Source organism: Plectropomus leopardus, chromosome 21 (assembly GCF_008729295.1).
Source record: "Plectropomus leopardus isolate mb chromosome 21, YSFRI_Pleo_2.0, whole genome shotgun sequence".
NCBI classification, from domain to species: Eukaryota; Metazoa; Chordata; class Actinopteri; order Perciformes; family Serranidae; genus Plectropomus; species Plectropomus leopardus.
The window spans coordinates 16638955-16658095 of record NC_056483.1 but is presented as its reverse complement, the minus strand read 5'-3'; the positions used below and the strand labels follow the sequence as shown (position 1 = coordinate 16658095).

At 38.9% G+C, this 19141-nt stretch overlaps 1 protein-coding gene across 1 annotated transcript; it reads left to right on the top strand.

Moving 5' to 3' along the window:
- The first annotated feature begins 905 nt into the window (after positions 1-905).
- dcaf11 (ddb1 and cul4 associated factor 11) lies at positions 906-16319 on the top strand. The gene is made up of 15 exons (XM_042510466.1): positions 906-1094; positions 1408-1642; positions 3660-3787; positions 5015-5133; positions 5395-5459; positions 5673-5773; positions 6017-6163; positions 8685-8739; positions 9119-9187; positions 9457-9514; positions 11423-11608; positions 11848-12001; positions 13130-13282; positions 13419-13525; positions 15108-16319. The coding sequence occupies exons 2-15, from the start codon at positions 1422-1424 to the stop codon at positions 15183-15185; spliced, it is 1641 nt and encodes a 546-aa protein (XP_042366400.1). The 5' UTR covers positions 906-1094; positions 1408-1421; the 3' UTR covers positions 15186-16319.
- The last annotated feature ends 2822 nt before the right edge of the window (positions 16320-19141 follow it).

The following is a 19141-nucleotide window of genomic DNA, read 5'->3' as shown; positions in this document are numbered from 1 at the left end:
CAGGAATTATTACACTCTTAGGGACTGTTTGATTATGATAATTTTTTAAGCTCTGGGGAGGAACTTGTGGTTTTTAAATTGGCTTAAGGGAGGCACATATAACTGTTTAAGTTGTTTTTTTTAATGAATTTTAAAAACCTGGATGAACCTTTAGAGCCCACCAACAGTCTTTAAAGGCACGCTTAAAAAAAAGAAAATGAAAATCACACAATTCCTCATAGCAAAAAACTGCAAAGCATAAATTACTGTTGAATTTTCAGAAACATATATATTGAGCATTTTAGCACCATAACCAAATCTAAGCTTAAAATTAATCAACATTACTTCATTCCACATGCCTCATTTAAAGCTTCACCCCAGTAGTAGTAGTAATAATAATAATAATAATAATAATAATAATAATAATAATAATAATAATACTGCTACTATGGGCTACTACCACCACTATTATTTTTATTTCATTGTGAGGGAGCCAGGGAAAGCTTGCCGAGGGTGTTGACTGGCTAAGTCTACCACTGTGTGAGATGCTAAAAAGCATATTTTAATAGTCCATTATTTTGATTTATATTTTATGATATTGTAGCTGAACATCCCAGATTGTTATCTTATGTCTGTTTTACTTTTCTGTGCCTTTCTTTTACTCTGTATTGTTGTGTTTATTGTTTCTTTTGTGTAAAGCAATTGCTGTAGTGTAGTTTATTTATATTCATTTGAATATATGTTTATATAGTAAACTGTAGTTATACTTCATTGTTAAATCAAACTGCTAGCCAGTGTTTTGAACTGTGTTATTGATTTTCAGTTAAATTTGGTCAGTGGGGCTGGCAGGAGCTTCAGCGCGCTCGATCACGTGACGGCGAAAGGCCAGGGCACGCGCAGGGTTTTTTCACACTTTTGTAAACAACATGGCGATTCACGGACTGCCGCTGCTAGCCGACTGATTAACACTGTGCTGTCAAGCTACAGCTATTTTGTGTTATAAGCGCTACACGTTAAACCCCGCGGAAGTTGCGCGTCGGGTAAACTGTGAAGTTCGCAGCTGAACGACAAAGAGCTGGACGGACGAGCTGTCAAGACCGTTTGACAGTCAAACGGTAATGTTAAGTCGTTAGCATTAGCTAGCTCAACAAAACCAGCCTCTGCATCTTGATTATGATGAGCCCACGTAACGTAACAGCACAGATATGTTGTTCGGTTTCTTTGTTAGACACGCTGCTTGTCAATTTGAATAAATTAAAATGCAGTGGTTGAGTAAACGAATTCATGTTAGTTTAGCTAATTGTGCAGCCGTTATTATCTAACTTCACTTTTCCAATTCCCTGTTAAAACACTGTATTTGTGCTTACCTAGCTCCTCACAGGTGCATTTAAAACTGTCATTTAACTGTTGAATTGTTCTCTCTGGCAGGCCCTCTTCAGTCTATGGGCTCTCAGTCCAGTTCTGGGATGTCTGGTGGAAGGGGCTCTTCCAGTGGCAACCCAGCTGAGCAGCCTGAAGCAGCAGAGTCAAACCAGAGCAGCAGCAGCAGCAGCAGCAGCAGCAGCCGAGGCCGCAGGACGGCTGACAGGCAGCAGGGAGACAGACAGCAGGCATCAGAGGAGGACGTTGACTTAGCTGAAGTGCTGGCTTACCTACTAAGGAGGTGAATTGGGACTATTTTTGTGGTTTAGGTTAAGTGCAACACTTTTATCCTCCTCTTATCTAGTTGTGGAATTTGTGTGTGGATCTCTTAGTCAAATATTAAAAAAAACAACATTTTAATACCAGGGGTTGATCCATATTTGTTTTTTACAGGGCTTATACCGATACTGATAATTAGTAGTTACTGAGGCTGATAACCGATTTGCATTTACCATAAAAATGAAAATCTTTCTGTCAATGTTGAGAATTTGGAATATAAACAACTCCAACACAAAACTTTGTTCACATGCCTTTAGTAAATGTTTAATCAAAACTGAGACATTTAACATCATATGCAGCAAAATTACAAAAAAAAAGTACAAAAAAAGCTTCCTCCCATGCTGACACATTCTTTGCACACAGATAATCATCAAAATGCCAGATATCGGCCTTGATGATCAGCCAGGATGATAATCTGTGGACCCCTATTAAATACAATAAAAATATTCACACTGTAATAAATAAAGAAATACAGTTGACAGATAATAGATATGTACACAGTGAAAAAAAGTATAAATACTCACTTAAATTAATACACTTGTTTACTTAACACTTCAGGTGCAAAGTGGCAAACATTCACTTGTAGGTCAATAACCATAGTGTGGAAAACTGCACAAGCAAAAATAAAAACCCCATACAGATCATCATCTAAAATATGCCCTTGTTTAGATCATAAGTTTATGAAGAAAGGAAAAAATATAGAATTGTCCAGATGGTTGGTTGTTTTGTGTTTTTTTTCCCATTTGTTATTTACACAATAGAGTATAAGAAAAATACAGCATACAGTTTAACACCTAAAAATAATACCAAAAAGTCAGGGATATTACATTAAATAAAAATATTATAAGGTATACAATTGTCAACAGTTTTAATAGCCTCTCTGATGAATTCACACAAGGCCGTTGATATTTTTGTCTTTGCATATTCCTCCTTTTATACACAGCACACACATGCATACTAGATGGGTCATTGCATAGGGTCAGCCATAGCACAGCACCCCTGGAGCAGTCTGGGGGTTCGGTGCCTTGAATAAGGACCCCTCGGCAGTGTCCAGGAGGCAGACAGGCACCTCTCCAGCTGCCGCTACAGACTCCATGTCCCCACTGTCCCCACAGACTGAGCTACTGCCTCCAATAGAAACACTCGGTGTGATTAGGTGCAGTGCAGTACAACAGTCATTACATGAATGTAACCGAATTTCTATTTTTCTGGTCACTCGGTATAAATGAGTAGTTTGAGTGGGGGACTCAAAACATGTTACACAACATCAACTTCCCACTTTAAATCTCTTGAAATGTACAAAACATCATAAATTGATGATTTAATTAAGATTTTTACGGTGGATATTTCAAACATGTGACCACTTCCGTAGAAAAGAAGGATCAATTGTCACGTAAATACGAGCTGCTGTGATGGTGGCCTGTATCTGGACACTCTTCAAATGGCACAAAGCAGAGGAAAGACTTTTTACCTCTCTGTCAAGAGAGCATAAATCTCGTTACATTCCAGTGCTGGTAAAGCTTAGTAGAGGTTGGGAAATTCCCATCCCTATTCCAGTGTGATTTTTTATGCCGTTAAAGTGGCTGGGAAACTTTTTAATATTCCTCCTGTTAACTACCACTTCTGAAAGAATGTTTTCAGCGCTGATCCATGAGAGCAGCAGGGTCTCTAGTGATAATACAGCAGGAATGTTAGAGCTAGAAAGTACCAGGATCTGGAAGAGTTGAAATGAATAAGTAGCATTCTTACTTTTCACTTCCGTTAGCATTTATCTTCTTTGGAGCGAGCCACAGATCCCCCATGTGTTAGAGTTTAGCTGCTCAGTATAAAAACATGAGCCCTTGTACAGGCTGGTGTTTCACCATCATTGATTTTTGAATGGGTATTTCAAGTTTTAGTGAAGATCTCTTCTTCACTGTAGAGGGTTAAATTCATTTGGATTGATTTTTTTTGAACTAATGTGGTGTTTGCGTGTGTAGGGGCCAGGTCCGACTGGTCCATGGCAGTGGAGCCACAGGGCTGCAGCTGGTCCAGTCATACTCTGACTCTGATGAGGACAGCGACGGAGCCTGGGAGGGTCGGCTGGGTGACCGCTACAATCCACCAGGTAACGTCCGACTGACACAGTTCACTGTCAAGGTTTAAAGGTAGAAACATGAATTGTATCTTGCTTTCACTTTTTTCCTAAACATACAGTTTTAACAGCTTCACACATTGGATAAAAACAAAACATTTACTTGCGGTATTAATTAACAGTGTTTTGGCTATTTGCGTGTGTGTTTTGCTGTGGGCTTCAGGCTGTTTGTATTCTGTGTAGTTGGAATCCACCCAATACCCAGCAGCAGAAACAGCATGAAACTATGCCAGTAATGTGTCAGTGTCTTTCAGTTAGAGATGTAAATCATGTTAGAGTAATGCAATTGTCTTATATTCAGTTACCTCCAAAATAAATGTTCTTTGTGTTAGAAAAAATGATGAATAATTTAAATCATTTTAAACGTAGACTGAATTTTTCCACGTTCTCGTGTCTAATTGACCATAAGGAATGATTTTTGAAGTTGGTCCAATATTGAGTCCACTTAAGGTGCTTGTTTTCCCCTCAGACAGGCTCTGATTATTATTCTAATTATCCAAAACCATTATGGAAATTATCAGTACAGAGATACCTTTTGTTAAAGCACAAGGTCCTTTTTGTTTAACCAGAAACAGTTTCTAAATTGCCTTCGCCAAACTCCCCAGACTCCATTTAAATAAATGAATGAATGTTGGAGCGGTGCAAAGACAAACCAAGATGTTTTTTTTATTAGTTTTATTTTGTTTTTGTCAACTTTGAATAAAGTGTGTTTTATAATAATACAATTACTGTTTTATTTAAATAGTGGCTGGTGGGTTTGGCGATATAATGTTGTCACACACTGGGAATAATAATATGATCCTGTCAGTGGCATTAACAAGACCTTTGAGCGGACGTGTATTGACAGTGTGCACATGCCTCTTATGGTTACAACTAGGTTGAAAAAATACTGACGTTAATAAGAAGTATAAAATGAAGACAATCCTGTATTTAGAATTTTTTCAAACTCCACAATTAGCTTTACTGAGTGTGTGAGGTGTGAGTCGTGTTTTTCTTTAGCTCTTTGTCAGTTTCTACTTTACTACTATCCTTTCACTTGTTTGTGTATAATTTGTCAAATGGTCATTGAAATGGTACAATGTAACAGCTGTAGAAAAGTCCAGTCCTATTGAACCAGAATATACTGTCTGTAGTATGTAACAAGTTGTAAAAGTTTGATTTTGGTATTTAATACCAAGACTTTTTTTTGTTATCTATTAGTGGACACCCAACCCGACACACATGAGGTGGACAGAAGCGAGATCCGAACTCAGATCCTGCTGGCCACCGGATCCTCCACCCTGAAAGGCCGACACAGTTTCACTCACATGTTAACAGAGGTCAGACCGCAGAGATACAAACTAAAATTTAGCACTGGATTTGAATGCAATGGGCAGATTTTGAGGACTAGAATGGCACAAGATGATAATGATTATAATCATTTTCATTCACATATTTGGAAAATAATTAAGATAAATTACTTCAAAGTAGATTAAATTTATCCAAATATTTAAGATGATTTTAGTCAATTGTTTGTGTCACCTAGTTTGAGTCCCTTTTGTTCCCAGTTTTTCTTTTCTGATAAACTCTTTGCTTTTTAGAGGGAACAAGGCAGATGTAGAGGCTCCAGTTTTTCCCATGGAGAGTGCAGTCGTATCCGCACACAGTAAGTGTTGCTCAGATTTGACACATTTGCAATATTATTAAGTGGATTTACCAGAAAGTGACCCAGAGAAAGAACAAGAGTGGCACATTAAAAAAATCAGTCTTGATGAAGAATGAACTCCATGCGACTTGATTACTGTATATTTTCTGTGATGTTTACGAGAAGATTCACGCTGTTGTCCGTCAAACGATACTGACCCTTGTTCCTTCGCAGTTTCCTGCCAAACTATGTATCCCACAAGGATACGTACCAGCAGAAAGCCTTCTGTGGAGTGTACAGTGAGGATGGCAACATGTTCCTCTCCGCCTGCCAAGGTAAATAACCCCAGATCCAACATGAACACTCGGAGGAACTGAATCAGATCTGATTGGTAGTGTTTGTTCAAAACTGCGTAGACCACCAAATCATCAGAGCCATTCATGAAGTGTCATATGCAAAATGTAGTCACCGACAGACGACTATTGTGATGTTAAAATTCCTTTTTAAGCATCTGTTGGTTCAAACAGCAACTATCAGACATCAGATTTATAACACGCTTTTCCTGCTGTTCGCTGCAGACCAGAACATTCGCTTGTACGACACCACCAGGGGACGCTTTCATCTACGGCGAACAGTGAAGGCTCGTGATGTGGGCTGGAGCGTGCTGGACGTCTGCTTCACCCCTGACGCACAGAATGTGCTCTACTCAAGCTGGTCTGACTACAGTAAGGCTAATGGAGCTCTAAAATACAGTATAATACAGTCTGCCAATTATTTTTATCTTTGCTAAGGAGATTATGTTTTTTCAGTTTAGTTTTTCTGTTTGTCAGCAGGGTGTAGCAAGGGTCAAGGAAGAACCCATTAGGTTTTGAAGCAGATCTGAATGACAGGGTGGATGCATGAAATATTATTTTCTTTCGTTAACATAGTGGGATAGAGCATGTGCTCATGGTGGTAGTCTGCACTCTCTGAGCGCCCTTTAAGTTCATGTTCATAATTTCTTTACAATAGTCATCACTTAGACAAGAACCATCCGTGTTATCCATATTTGAATTTTACTGCTGCTGCAGTGGGATCCCAAAAAAACTAACTTAACTTTAGCACACTGAAGTTATTTTATTTTCAGATGTTTATGTTATGGGCTTGTTTCCTATAGTTAAATTAAATTGTGTTCTCACTACAGACAAATTGTGCTACAGTTCACTTGGAAGGTGATGGAGATCTATATCTATCTGCATCTCATAGGGCTTTGCACTTAACCTTTAAAAGTGGCTTCTAGACTGGCAACCCGGCATCAGCTTTTGATTGCCTGCTCTAAATGATTTTTAGTCATCTTATAATTTGAGTAATTTTTACCATGCAGTTATATGTCAGCTTAAAAATGACATTGGGACATAAAAGATTTTTTAAAAAGATAGTAAAAAAAAAGCTTAACTTTATTGTCACAAGAGAGCAGCGGCGGTTTAGAGACCAACTCATAATTTGGTTCACAGCCTTATGTTGATCCCATATCAAACAGTTTGTTGTTACAACTGTAGAATAGTCACATATGAGGTGGCTAGTTGTTTTTATAAAATCGTGGTTAGAGAAAAAAAACCCACTATTGAATATGGTAAATATCTGCATATTTCTACAAAAAACAACAGTCTTCGCCTGAATGTTTGTCAGAAGTAGATTCGCACTCACACCAGGATTCATAATAATAATAATGAAAAAACGTAACTCTCTATAAATTAGCTTATATTAACTTGTAGTGTGAATGTTACCTACACGTTAACAGTTGAGATGTAATGTAACTTAAACGCTCTTTGGTGGAGTAGACACATACGGAACAGTTTGCCGAAGTACAAGAACATATACACCATGCTTTGCAGTACATTTATTTTAGCCCAATTTGAGAAAAAACAAAATGGACTATTTGTTTGACGCATTTGGTGTGATGCTGTCTCTATGGGAGATGACAGCACTGTCAGTTTATTGATAGCCCTCCAGGCTGTTAGCAATAGTCCCAAAAAAATGGTGCCATCAACAAATAAACATCATGTTGTTAGTTAGCACTAGGCTAGCTAGCATCCTTTACCCCTTGAATGCCTAATATGTCGTAGCTTTTCAGCAGCAAATCTGATTTGCTCTTTATTTGAAGATCCAGCAGACGAGGTAAGGATTTAAAGGGTTCCTCATGTTTCAGAACGAATGGCGGTGTTCATCCGCCTGTTAATGGTGTGCCAGCTCTTGCAGCCTCCAACTATTTATCACCAAAATCAAAAATTCACATTTTTCCTCTTACCTGTAATGCTATTTATGAACTTACATTGTTTTGGTTTAGGCTAGCGAGTCTTGTAGATATCGGTCGTAAAGATGTCTATGCCATCAGAACGGCAAGAAGCTTAAGAAACTGGTTCAAGAATTCTGACAAAAAAGACACTGCTGTTGAGTTTTTCAGATTTTTTTTTTCGCTTTGAGCACCACAAGCTGAGTGACATCTTGTTTCAATATGTTCAAGAGAATGTAGACATTTCTACGGCCAACATCTCCGACACTCGGTAACTCACACCAAAACAGTATAGATTGATCTACAGGTAAGAGAAAAATGTTTTTTTGTTTTGGGTTTAACTTTTCCTGTAATGGTTAGTTTTTTGAATGCACATTTTACTTTGTACACTTTAAAATCTAACAGTCGATATTACCATTAATCTTAATCTATGTTTACTTTACATCTAATTGTTAAATTTGCCTAAAATTTAGTTATATTTACTTAATTTTGTGAAATTTTTGCAACTTAACAATGAGAAGTTTAATTAAATCAATCTTTCTAAGTTTTAGCAACTTCAGTAAAACCAAATTTACTGAGCTATATATCTGTATTTTGCTGTTTGCTAACTAGTCTATCATATTTGTATTGTCTTAATCATGTTAAGGAAACTGAACTCACAGATCTGACTTCATCATGGGTAAAAATCCTCTTTGATGATCAAGTTAAGTCAGACTAACTTGGTTTACTCAAGTTGCTTAGAATGGACAAGGTAATTTCACTTTCATTTTTAAGTTAAGTTTATTTTGGTTTCCAAGATTATTTCAAGTAAGATCTTGTCAGATTTTACAGTGTAGATATTGTGACTGAATTAGATAGTTTCTAGACTTTTTTGAAAATTCCTGCCTACAAATTGTTCCAAATACTTAAAATAGGTAGCTCTGATGTGCTGTTTTATTCATGTGTTCTTTTGTCTCTGTGTGTCTTCCCCACAGTTCATTTGTGCAGTATAAACGGAGACAGTGAAAACCACACCGCCCTGGACCTCAAGTTAGTGTTTCCCTCATAGTAACTTATAACATTGCGGAGCAGGTAATCTATCATTCCCTACCAGCCGGCCCTCCTCTCCCTTCATTACCACCTGGATGAATGATGCTGTCAGAACTTGTCACCTCAACATCCATCCTCTCGCTCCGTGTGTGCGTGTGTGTTACTTTGTGAAACGGAGAGATCATTATTTCAACAAAGCACCCCCATTAAACTCACAGCACTCCTAACAATAGCATTGTTTAAGAGGTGATGCGTGCCTTCATCAAGCTTTTTGTTGTGGGATGACATACAGTAGACTCTGTGTAATTGTGATTCAATAATGGTTCTATTGCTGCAGTATCAACCTGCTCGTGTGTGTGTGTGCTGTTGTGCTTTGTAGTCCAGATGAGAGGAGGTTCTGTGTGTTCTCGCTGGCTGCGTCCACAGATGGCAACGAGATCCTGGGAGGGTGAGTACAATTTGCTTTTATGTTTCAAGGCAGTGACTGACAGAGTTGAAACCAGGACTGAAGTCTCTTTCAGAAATGTTAATTCAGGCAGTCCTTTTTCCCCTCGGTGGAAGTTGAATGCACTTCTTCTTCTTATAGCCGGTTCATTGAATACTTGAATTACAAGATAAAACACCTTTATTTAATATAAAGCACGCTCAGACCAGCAAGCTCAGTCGCGTTTAACCATTTCATTAGAATGTGTTCTGCCTTCTCTCCTCTCCTTTCAGAGCAAATGATGGCTGCCTTTACGTTTTTGATCTTGAGCAGAATAAACGAACGTTGAAGGTTAGTGCGTTTTCTGTTTGTGTTTTGCTTGTGGCTCCTTTTCCGTTTCTGAGTCACGTCCACCTGTCCGTCTGTTTTGTGCCTCATCCTTTGATCAAGGTGAGCCAGACATTAGCAGACCTGAAAGTGTGCCCGCCTCACTTAAAGTTTCACACCCGCCCGCCCCGGCCGTCTGTAGTGTCCAGCTACACCCTGCAGAGGGACAGGGGGGTTAAACCCCCCTCCCTCCTCCTCCCATAACCCCCCTCTGCGTAGAAGTCAGTTGCTGGCCTCTGCCATCTGCTTCACCGCTGTCTTGTGCTCTTTCTCATTCTGTCCCTCTTATTACCTCTGCGTCAGTGTGTCTGTACTTAATCTCTGAACTTTTACCTTTTGCCCATTTTGGCTATATTTTCCCCTAAATGATAAGTCTGACAGTGGTCAGTATTTTTCTTATTTTTAACAAATCCAAAAAAACGAAAGTAAACAGATCCATAGAGTGCCATAGAGCTCCACCATTGCCCAAAAAATTACTAAAAATACACTAATTAGGCACACTGGTGGACAGGGTAACACGCCGCTTTATTACAGTACACACTGCCGCTGTAGTTTATCTTGAGTCAATCCCGCATACACTGTTTTGCAGCTGTAAATAGTCACAAGAGCACCAAATTAGTGGGTGAAAATAGTTTAAAGCGGTTCTTTGTGCATTGACCAGCAGCATGCAGTTAAATCATGTGCCTCTCAGTTCAAGGACAGAGAACGTCCAAGGGGAGCAAAAAAGGGACTGGAGCTCACCAATTGACTTGCAGTCCTTAATTGGGCCAACAGACCAACCTATCCATATTACTGTGTCTTCATCAGAGTCAAAATGGACAAAGATATGATGCAAACGCTCATAGCATAAACCTTAGAATGGGTGCGCAATTGACAATGGATAATTGGTTTAAGAGGATTTTAAATCTGTTGGATTGGGTGTCCAAAAGTCAGCCTCATTGTCTGCCCTTATTATTTTAGCTGTTATTTTTAGAGCTGTAATGGCAGAGTGTGAATCATCAGGTTAGAGTATACAGCAGTTCAGTTAACCAGACCTGGGCAGTATATATTTTTTAATACCATCATACCTTCCTGACATTTCACAGGGTTATACAGTATATATATACACAGTACATAACTATCGTGGGAGGAGGGGGGATACAGTGAGATACAGAACTGCCACAGCAGTAGACACCAGAATACAGCCATTGCAATGTAAAAAAAAATATGATGCAATCGAATGATTTGCAGCATCTGGAGTGCAAAAAGGTAAACAAAGTGCATGGTGATCCTGCAAGATGGATAAGATTGATTTAAAAAATCAACATATCTCCATTCTGACAAAAAACAACCTAGGCATCATCTATAAAACGTGGTCAGCACTAGCAGCAACCACCATCATTATTTTCATCACCATCATCATCATACTAAGAATAATAATACTGTATTACTGCCTAAGCCTATCAAGTTAGGTCATGCATCCTGTGTAACCACACCACAGAGCTTGTTTGCAGGAGTGCCTTTCTCATCTGCTGCAGAGAACTGTATTGACAATGTAATAGTCTGAGCTCCGGTGTCCTTCAATCTTGCAGAAAAATATGTCTGCCATTAAGTCAAACAGGAAATATACTGGATCAGCTCTAGAAATGTTGGGCTAGCTTTCTCATCCCACTGATGCTCTGAATTTTACAGCATTTGTTGTTTCTGTCACGACTTTGACATGCACAAAAACATGCACAAGCTCACAGACAAAAGGCACTTTCACACAACCATGTATATTCCACACTGTCACTCACAAAGGAAATCACACAATCTTACCACACACCCTCACTGGCTTGTACACACTCCACAAAGGAACACTGACTCTCTGTCTTTTGCGTCTCCGCTCATCAGATTGATGCCCACGAGGACGACGTGAATGCGGTGGCGTTCGCCGACAGCTCGTCCCAGCTGCTCTTCTCTGGCAGCGACGACGCGCTGTGCAAGGTGTGGGACAGACGGACGCTGCGGGAGGACAGACCGCAGCCTGTCGGACAGCTGGCCGGCCACCGAGACGGCATCACCTTCATCCACAGCAAGGTGGGGGGGCGAAGAAAGGAATGCTGCTGGTATTTTATCAATCTGTCAATGACAAGTTCCCCAAAGCCTCATGGGTAGCTGGATTTGACTCATGATTCGCTGGAAGTTGATTAATTAAATGCTAAAATAAGCTGAGTGCATTGGTGTCTTCTTCAGTATACTGGTCTAATACTTGCTTTTTTGTTTTTTTTCTTCTCTTTAAAATATGGTCCTCCTCACCTGTGTCATGACTGTGTCAGGGTGACGCACGCTACCTGATCAGCAACTCGAAGGACCAGTCCATCAAGCTCTGGGACGTCAGGAAGTTCTCACCAAAAGAGGGTTTGGCAGCTTCCCGCCTGGCTGTCACCCAACAAAACTGGGATTACCGCTGGCAGCAGGTTCCCCAGAGAGGTGAGGAGGAGAGACGGAGCCACTCGTAGTGAATCGAGTGGGAGGAAAGGAGAAGTTAGAGGACAAGAGGAGGAGAGGTCTCATGGAGGAAGAAAAGAGGAGGAGATAAAGATGAAATGACGTTATAAAAGAAGGGAGGGAAGGCCAGTGACGGAGAGGTGAAATGTAGGTGTGTATGTGTGGTGAGGGTAAGAGGATACAACAGTATTAAAACTATAGATAGAGAGATGAGTGATTAGCATGACGAGTCTTAAGTCTTAGAGGAGGGACGTTGAAGAGGAGAGGTGAAGGATCTGAGATAATGAGAATGAGTAGAGAGGGGAAGAGAAAATCCTAAAAATCATATCTTTCTACTTTACGCTCTTTTTCCACATGATTTGGGGCTGTTCCTTATTAGGCATGTGACTTCATTTTATTTATTTTCTTTGTTGATTTTTTTTTTTTTATTTTGACCCTCCTTGAAGCTAAAAAATATTTTCCCGACTGGCAGAAAATCTATGATCCTCCATCTATCATAAATTAATTGTTAAAATTTAAAACTTTTGATGTTTTAAAGTGAAAAGTTGAAGACTAAATCCTGGAGGTTAAAAAAGCCTTTTTTTTTTTTTTTTTACTTTTGTTGTGCATGCTAGTTAATTAGATAGCTAGCAAACAGTTTATTTTTAGCCAAATTTTAAATGAGTCATAAAATACAGAGATTTTTAATGAAATATCACTATTTTAAACTCAGATTTGCCGTTTGTTGCATATGATGTGTCCAAGGAACATACAACATTTAAAATTCCAAAAATAACATCTGTTTGTACAGTTTCTGGCTATGATGAATGGTGTCATTTGGGCAGTTTTTAAAGAAAACATATTTTCATAGAAAATCTCATGTAAAATAAATGAAGAATACAACAATTTAAATTTGGATGCCCCCTCCTTAAGCCAAAATAAAAAAGTCTGTCCTCAGTGCTTAAAAAATTATTTGACATGCTTTCCCTTTTTTGCACCAACCCTCCCTCTTCATAAATAAAACCCCCACCCCTTATAGATGTTTAGGATATAAATGAACTGTTGGTTAATTGTGTCAAACTAATGTGAATTCAATTATAACTCCTGAAAATGATTTTGTGTCCTTTTCAGCCCTGAAGAGACACAAGCTGACAGGCGACACCTCGGTGATGACCTACCGTGGTCACGGCGTTTTGCACACCCTCATCCGCTGCCGTTTCTCTCCAGAGTTCAGCACTGGACAGAGGTTTATCTACTCAGGCTGCTCCACTGGCAAAATCATCAGTGAGTCTGTAATGCGGTGCTATGAAGGGCACATGTTGTGTAATTGCATTGCAATGGGCCAGCACCGGTTAACTCTTTGTGTATTTTATATATGAAAAATAAGTATCTAAATGTGTTTTTATTTCTGTGTGTCCAGTTTATGACGTCCTAACGGGCACCGTGGTCTCCAGACTGTCGGGCCATGACGCGTGTGTGAGGGATGTCAGTTGGCACCCGTACGAGGACAACATCGTCAGCAGCTCTGTGAGTGCTGTTCGTGCAAACTGTTCAACTGAAGTCGACGTGTAAAAGCTTGTGCTCATAAATATTACAGTAAAATGTTTTTTAAAAAATGTCAAAAGCTTTTTTTTAAGGGGGATTAAATCAGACAGTGTTTCCGCCAGTAGCGTAGTACTATGGAATAAAGAGAATTTGATATGTGTTCTGGCAAAAAGAATCAGATGGATCATTTAGACATAGACAAGCATATTTAATATATCTTGCTCCAAATATATATTGCATTAAAATGTACTTTTCAGCCGTTTCTCTCTCAGTTAAAGAGAAACCCAGACTATTTACTCATAGCTGGATAAACCATTAAAACTGAGTCCTGATATGCTGCGTGTCCTAATGTTATCGCCCTCTACAACGACAAGAACTACTGAATGTTTGCAGAGTGTACTGATGCTCTTGTGATGTCGTATTGTAGACTTTTTTTAGTAAATTCACATTGCACAATTTGAAAAGTTTATCCACTGACTAATACATTTTGTCAATGACTTTCAGTGGATAAAAGTACAAAATTGGCAACAATTAAGAGAAAGCATTTTCAGATAGAAAGTAAGCACGGTACTACCCAGAGCGAAGTGACTGATTAGTAGGGCTGCAACTAAAGCTTAATATCATTATCCATTATTTTCACAGTGAATTGAGTCTATAAAATTAAAAAAAACGTTTTTAAACAAGTGCTCACCCAACCCAAAAGTGACGTCTTCAGATTGCTCCCTTTGCCCGTCATAAATGATGAAGAAAAGCAGCCAATTCTCACATATAAGAAAGTAGTACCAGGAAATGTTTGACATCTTTCTTCGGAAAAAGACCGAAATAGTTACAAAAATAGTTGTGGATTGATTTTCTTTCGATCGATCAGTTGATTAATCATCTAATCATTGTGGCTCTACTGTATAGTGCTCGTACAGGAGGTTAAAATTTTAATTGGAATCTATTTCAAATTTAAAATATGTTGAAGATTGAAATAAAAAACAAACAATTCATTTAGTATGTGCAAAACTATGAATTTGAAAATCAGTCCTTGCCTCTATCTCCATCTACTTTGCAGCAGCTGGAGCTTACTTGATGGCATATGACTTTGTTCATCAATTTCTAAAACATTAGAAACATAACAGTAATGGATAACATGAATCTTTGGCTAGACCACGATATCAAACAGCTAATAAAGTGTTGCTATTATTAGATAAACGTTCCCGATCACCAGCTCCCACAGCTTGAAGTGGAAGTCAAAATATACCCATGTGTATCTTCACCTTGCTTCTCCTCTGTTACCCCTCATTTCGCCTTAGCGTTATGGGATTGGTTCCGTAAGTTTGTGATGTAACAAACCCTGGCTGTCTGAATCTGTGTGTTTGAGACTTTCATTGCTACACTGAAAGTCACAAATGCTCAGCCATGGTGTTGATTGCCTATTTTGCTCATTGTATGTCTTGCAGCATATAAAAAACACCGTATGGAAACGTTAACAATGTTAACAATTTGATTTGAGGGGTCTTTAAAATCATCAAGTTATTCTAGTTCTGATCCCTCTACTCCTCCTTTTTTTTCTCCACAGTGGGACGGAGCGGTGCGAATGTGGGAGCACAGACAGACCCATCCGCTGGAGGAGGAGAGAGAGCGGGAGAGAGACTGACAGCGGCAGAAAGACCTTTTAGACAGAGAGATAGGAAGAGAGGCTAAGGAAAAGATGTCGGAGGAAGTGACATCACCACAGAGGGGAGAGGCTGGCCCTAAACACAGGAAGGCAATAACCTCAGAAGGACTGGGAGAGACTTCACTATCTTTTAAATTCAATGCTGGATTTTAATGATTACAGTTATAGCATGGTTGTGAAGTGTTCATTGAGAAGGCGTTAAAGCCTTAACCTTGTCAGATTGTGCAGATGAGAGCGCAGTGGGACGGCCTACTTCTGTTTTTTTTTTTTTTGTTTTTGCCTCACTGTCAAAGTCAACAGGCCGGAGCTTTTGAATTTGGCCCGAAGCACTTCACGCAAATGTGCTGATGCTGGAAACACTTAGCACTGCACTTACTTAATGAGCTATTGAAATGTAATGGTAAGTTAGTCACATAAAAATCAATGTTGGGTATTGCTGGGAGACACTGATGATGATAACTCTGTATAAATGTATAGTATTTTAATGGTATGTGCATCAGGGAGTGTCTTTAGATAGTTGTCAGCGTGCTGATTTGGACTTTGCTGTCATGAATAATATGTGTCCTATCTGAGGGGCTGTCACGGTTAAAGTCACACATTAGAAGTCTGATTATATTAAAATATTCCAGCATATTATTTAACAGTTGTCCTAGATCACAACTCCTAAACCTGGCAAGCATGTAACTTTCCTGACTTTACCATTGATCCACCACTTAGTCAGCAGTTGAGGTGCAACTTCTCGGCGGTCATCTTTGTATGTCGGACATTTCCAGCATACCAAATTGAACAGAACGCCTCAAACGCACTTAGTTTAATTGTGAAACTCACAATAAGTCTGAGATCCTGGGTCAGCATTTCACTCTGTAGTCACAAGCCCTGAGGCGATCAAAGGAATGATTTTGTTTGCTAATATAACTGTGTGATCTGTTTAAAAGATTTGAATGTGTGTGATGATGTTAAGGTCAAGACTCAGTGACGAGACCGGGGATTTGTGCATGGATCAAAATGCACACACTGATCTGCATATGCAATTTTCAGGTGTTTATATCAAAGCCCGTATTTCACTCTCGGACCGTTGTTTTACAGTCACAATAAAACCTTTCTTTCAATGTATCGCCACGAGCTGATGCTTTTTTTACCGAGTACTCAAAGGGGTGAAATGATACATTTATCTGGATTGATATATTGATATAACGATCAACAATACAATATTAACAATGCAAAGTGGAAAAAAAAAAACCTGACACATATCATTTTTAAGATTCACCTCTACTTTGAAATGTCCGCAGCACATCTGTGTCACAATTTCTGTCACTATTCTAAGCATACCATCTTTCCAAACTCTCAAACAGTGCTAGCAGCCAAATGCCAAGCAGATAATGGTAAGCAGCCAAAAAAAAGATAATGAGAAAATTAACTGATAATTTCTCATGTTGATTGCAGCCCCCTAAATATATATGCAATATCAAGTCCTTAATTTCTATCAAAATGTCTTAAATCAATCTTTCAAAAGTCTTGAAAATGTTAAGACATGGAAAGGAGGATTTTATCTTTTTTTTCTCCTTTTTTTCGCAGCATTGTAAAATCTTAGAATAATCAGTAACATCTGTTAAAAAAAAATACAAAATGCTGCTCGCATTAATGTCATACAGATCAGGATTGCGAAACTAATGACAGTCATATTTTGTTAATAGTCAGGATGCTCAGAGCAGAGGATCTTTTGCTGGCTAACTGTCACTGTACTTTGGGTGAAAAGGGAAAGTGCAAATCCAATAAAAATCAGCTATTTTACTAAATTTTTGTGGCATGGCTTAAAGCAGTACAAGGTAAATAAGGCATAGAGGCTTGGTGTATTATATTGTGATGTCTTCAGAGGTCTGGAGCTTTTTTCTTGGAGCTTTGGAGGTGTGGGAGCAGGAAAAAAGACAGCTAAATGTTTTTTCAACTTAAATTGAATGTATTTAGTCTTCTTTAACAACTTATTTGTGCCGACGTGTAAATTTTAAACCTGAATTCACTGTCTTCAGGGTAACTGAAAAACCATGCTCTTCTTTGTCTGTCTATAATTGTCTTTCCCTCACACACATACAGTGTCCCCTCCCCCTCCGCTCCCTCACAGAGGCGATCAGCTGATTTGTTTCAGCTGGGCAGCAGTCATTATCCTGACTGCCCTGCTGGCTTACTGTGGGTAGTTTAGTCTTTTACTGGATGCCATTATGGTTTGTAGTCCTTGCTGCAGCCAGCGGGAGGGAATGTATCTCCTCTCTGTGACTCTTCCTCTCAAGATATCACAATATGCAAAGAGTTTTTTAAATCTAAATTGCCGTCAGCTGTAGGAACCCTGTATGATTTACACCCCTATGCATTTGTTGCTGTTATTAACCCTTTAAAACCTGGGCTAATTGGCTTGATTTCCTTCAAACACACAGGCAGGGATGCAATGACCAACTTAAAGAAGAAATGACCCAAAATTAAGACAGAAATTAGTGAAAAAGTACAACAAAAATTAACTAAAAAATCCAAAACAAACAAAAAAGTCAGGAAAGTTAGAAAACAAAAAACAGAAAAAAATCCCACAAAAACAACAAAAAAAGCAAGTAAAATTTCCTGAAGGACTACTTAAAAACTAATAATTCTGTAAAATAATTTTAAATATTTAATTCTGATGATTCTAAATATAGTTCTCTAAGCATTTTACCCCACCTTATAAAAACATAATAATATTCTAAATCTAAAACATTTCTTGCAATTTACGGGACATTTCTTGCCAAGTTGACTTTTTCCTTTGTTTTTGAAAGAAATCAAAGTGATTTGCTCTGGGTTAAAGGGTTTAAAAACTTGTTAAAGATGTTTGAACGCAGCTCAAGAAAAGTGATGATAATTTGTTCTATCAGGATTTAAACATGCACAAGTGGGTTGCAGAGAAAAAAGCTGCAATTTCACATCCTGTTAACAGTGAACTAAATGTAGATAAGTTGTTCTAACGGACTCTAGGTGACTCCTGTGAGTCTGTGTGAATTTTGTTCATTTTTTCCTGTCAGCATGTAATTGGTGTGTGCCTGTTGTGTTTTGGTTTTGTCTCTCCTTTGTTCTCCCCCCACTCCTCACACTACACACCTGCCTGCAATCAAGCCTGCACCTACAAGAGTGCAGCCAAGAGTGCAGCCGAACACAGTTTGTTGCAAGCCGAGTCCAGCTTCATTTCTTACCTTTTCCATTTTTTTGCCAGCTTGCTGATTTGTTTTTTTGCTGAGACCTCTTTGTAATCTCTGCCATGTTTCCCAGCCGTTTCCTGTCCACTCCTCCGGCCGAAGATACCACAAGAACACAGACCAGTCCTCACCTCAGTCAGTCACCTTATCATCATTCTCCTGCACATTTCACTAATGCAATAAATAATTCATTTTTTTTAACACTTTGTTTCGTTCATCTGTTTTTGGGTCCTCACTCCCAAGTGTGACATAAGTGTCCATCACACTGAGCAAACACCACATTAAAAGTTCTTTTGTCCCAAAAATGTCATTTGCCAGTTAGCACATAGAGCAACAACTGACAATTAGCTGCTACGAGAACCGAGAACAGAGTTGCTGGAAGGGCATTGTAATGACAGCAATGCAGTTAAGCGGTCTAAAATTAGACAGATTTCTTTGGCACGTCTGGTTTCATTTACACTTAGTGTTCCTACTCAATACATTACTTAACACACCAACACAGTGGTGGTGATAATTCATCATTTCAGCTGCAAAAAGGAACAAGTCTTAATCATTTATCAGGAAAAGGAGCTCGCAACTCTGGAAAACTTCAGCATTTGACCAACTGAACAGCCAAATGGCAGAAACTAACAAGATGTCAGAGCTACTCCCTCACATATTATTATGTTGTGTGTTGTTTTTTTTAGCACACAGAATATCCTCACACTGTAAAAACTGTGCCAC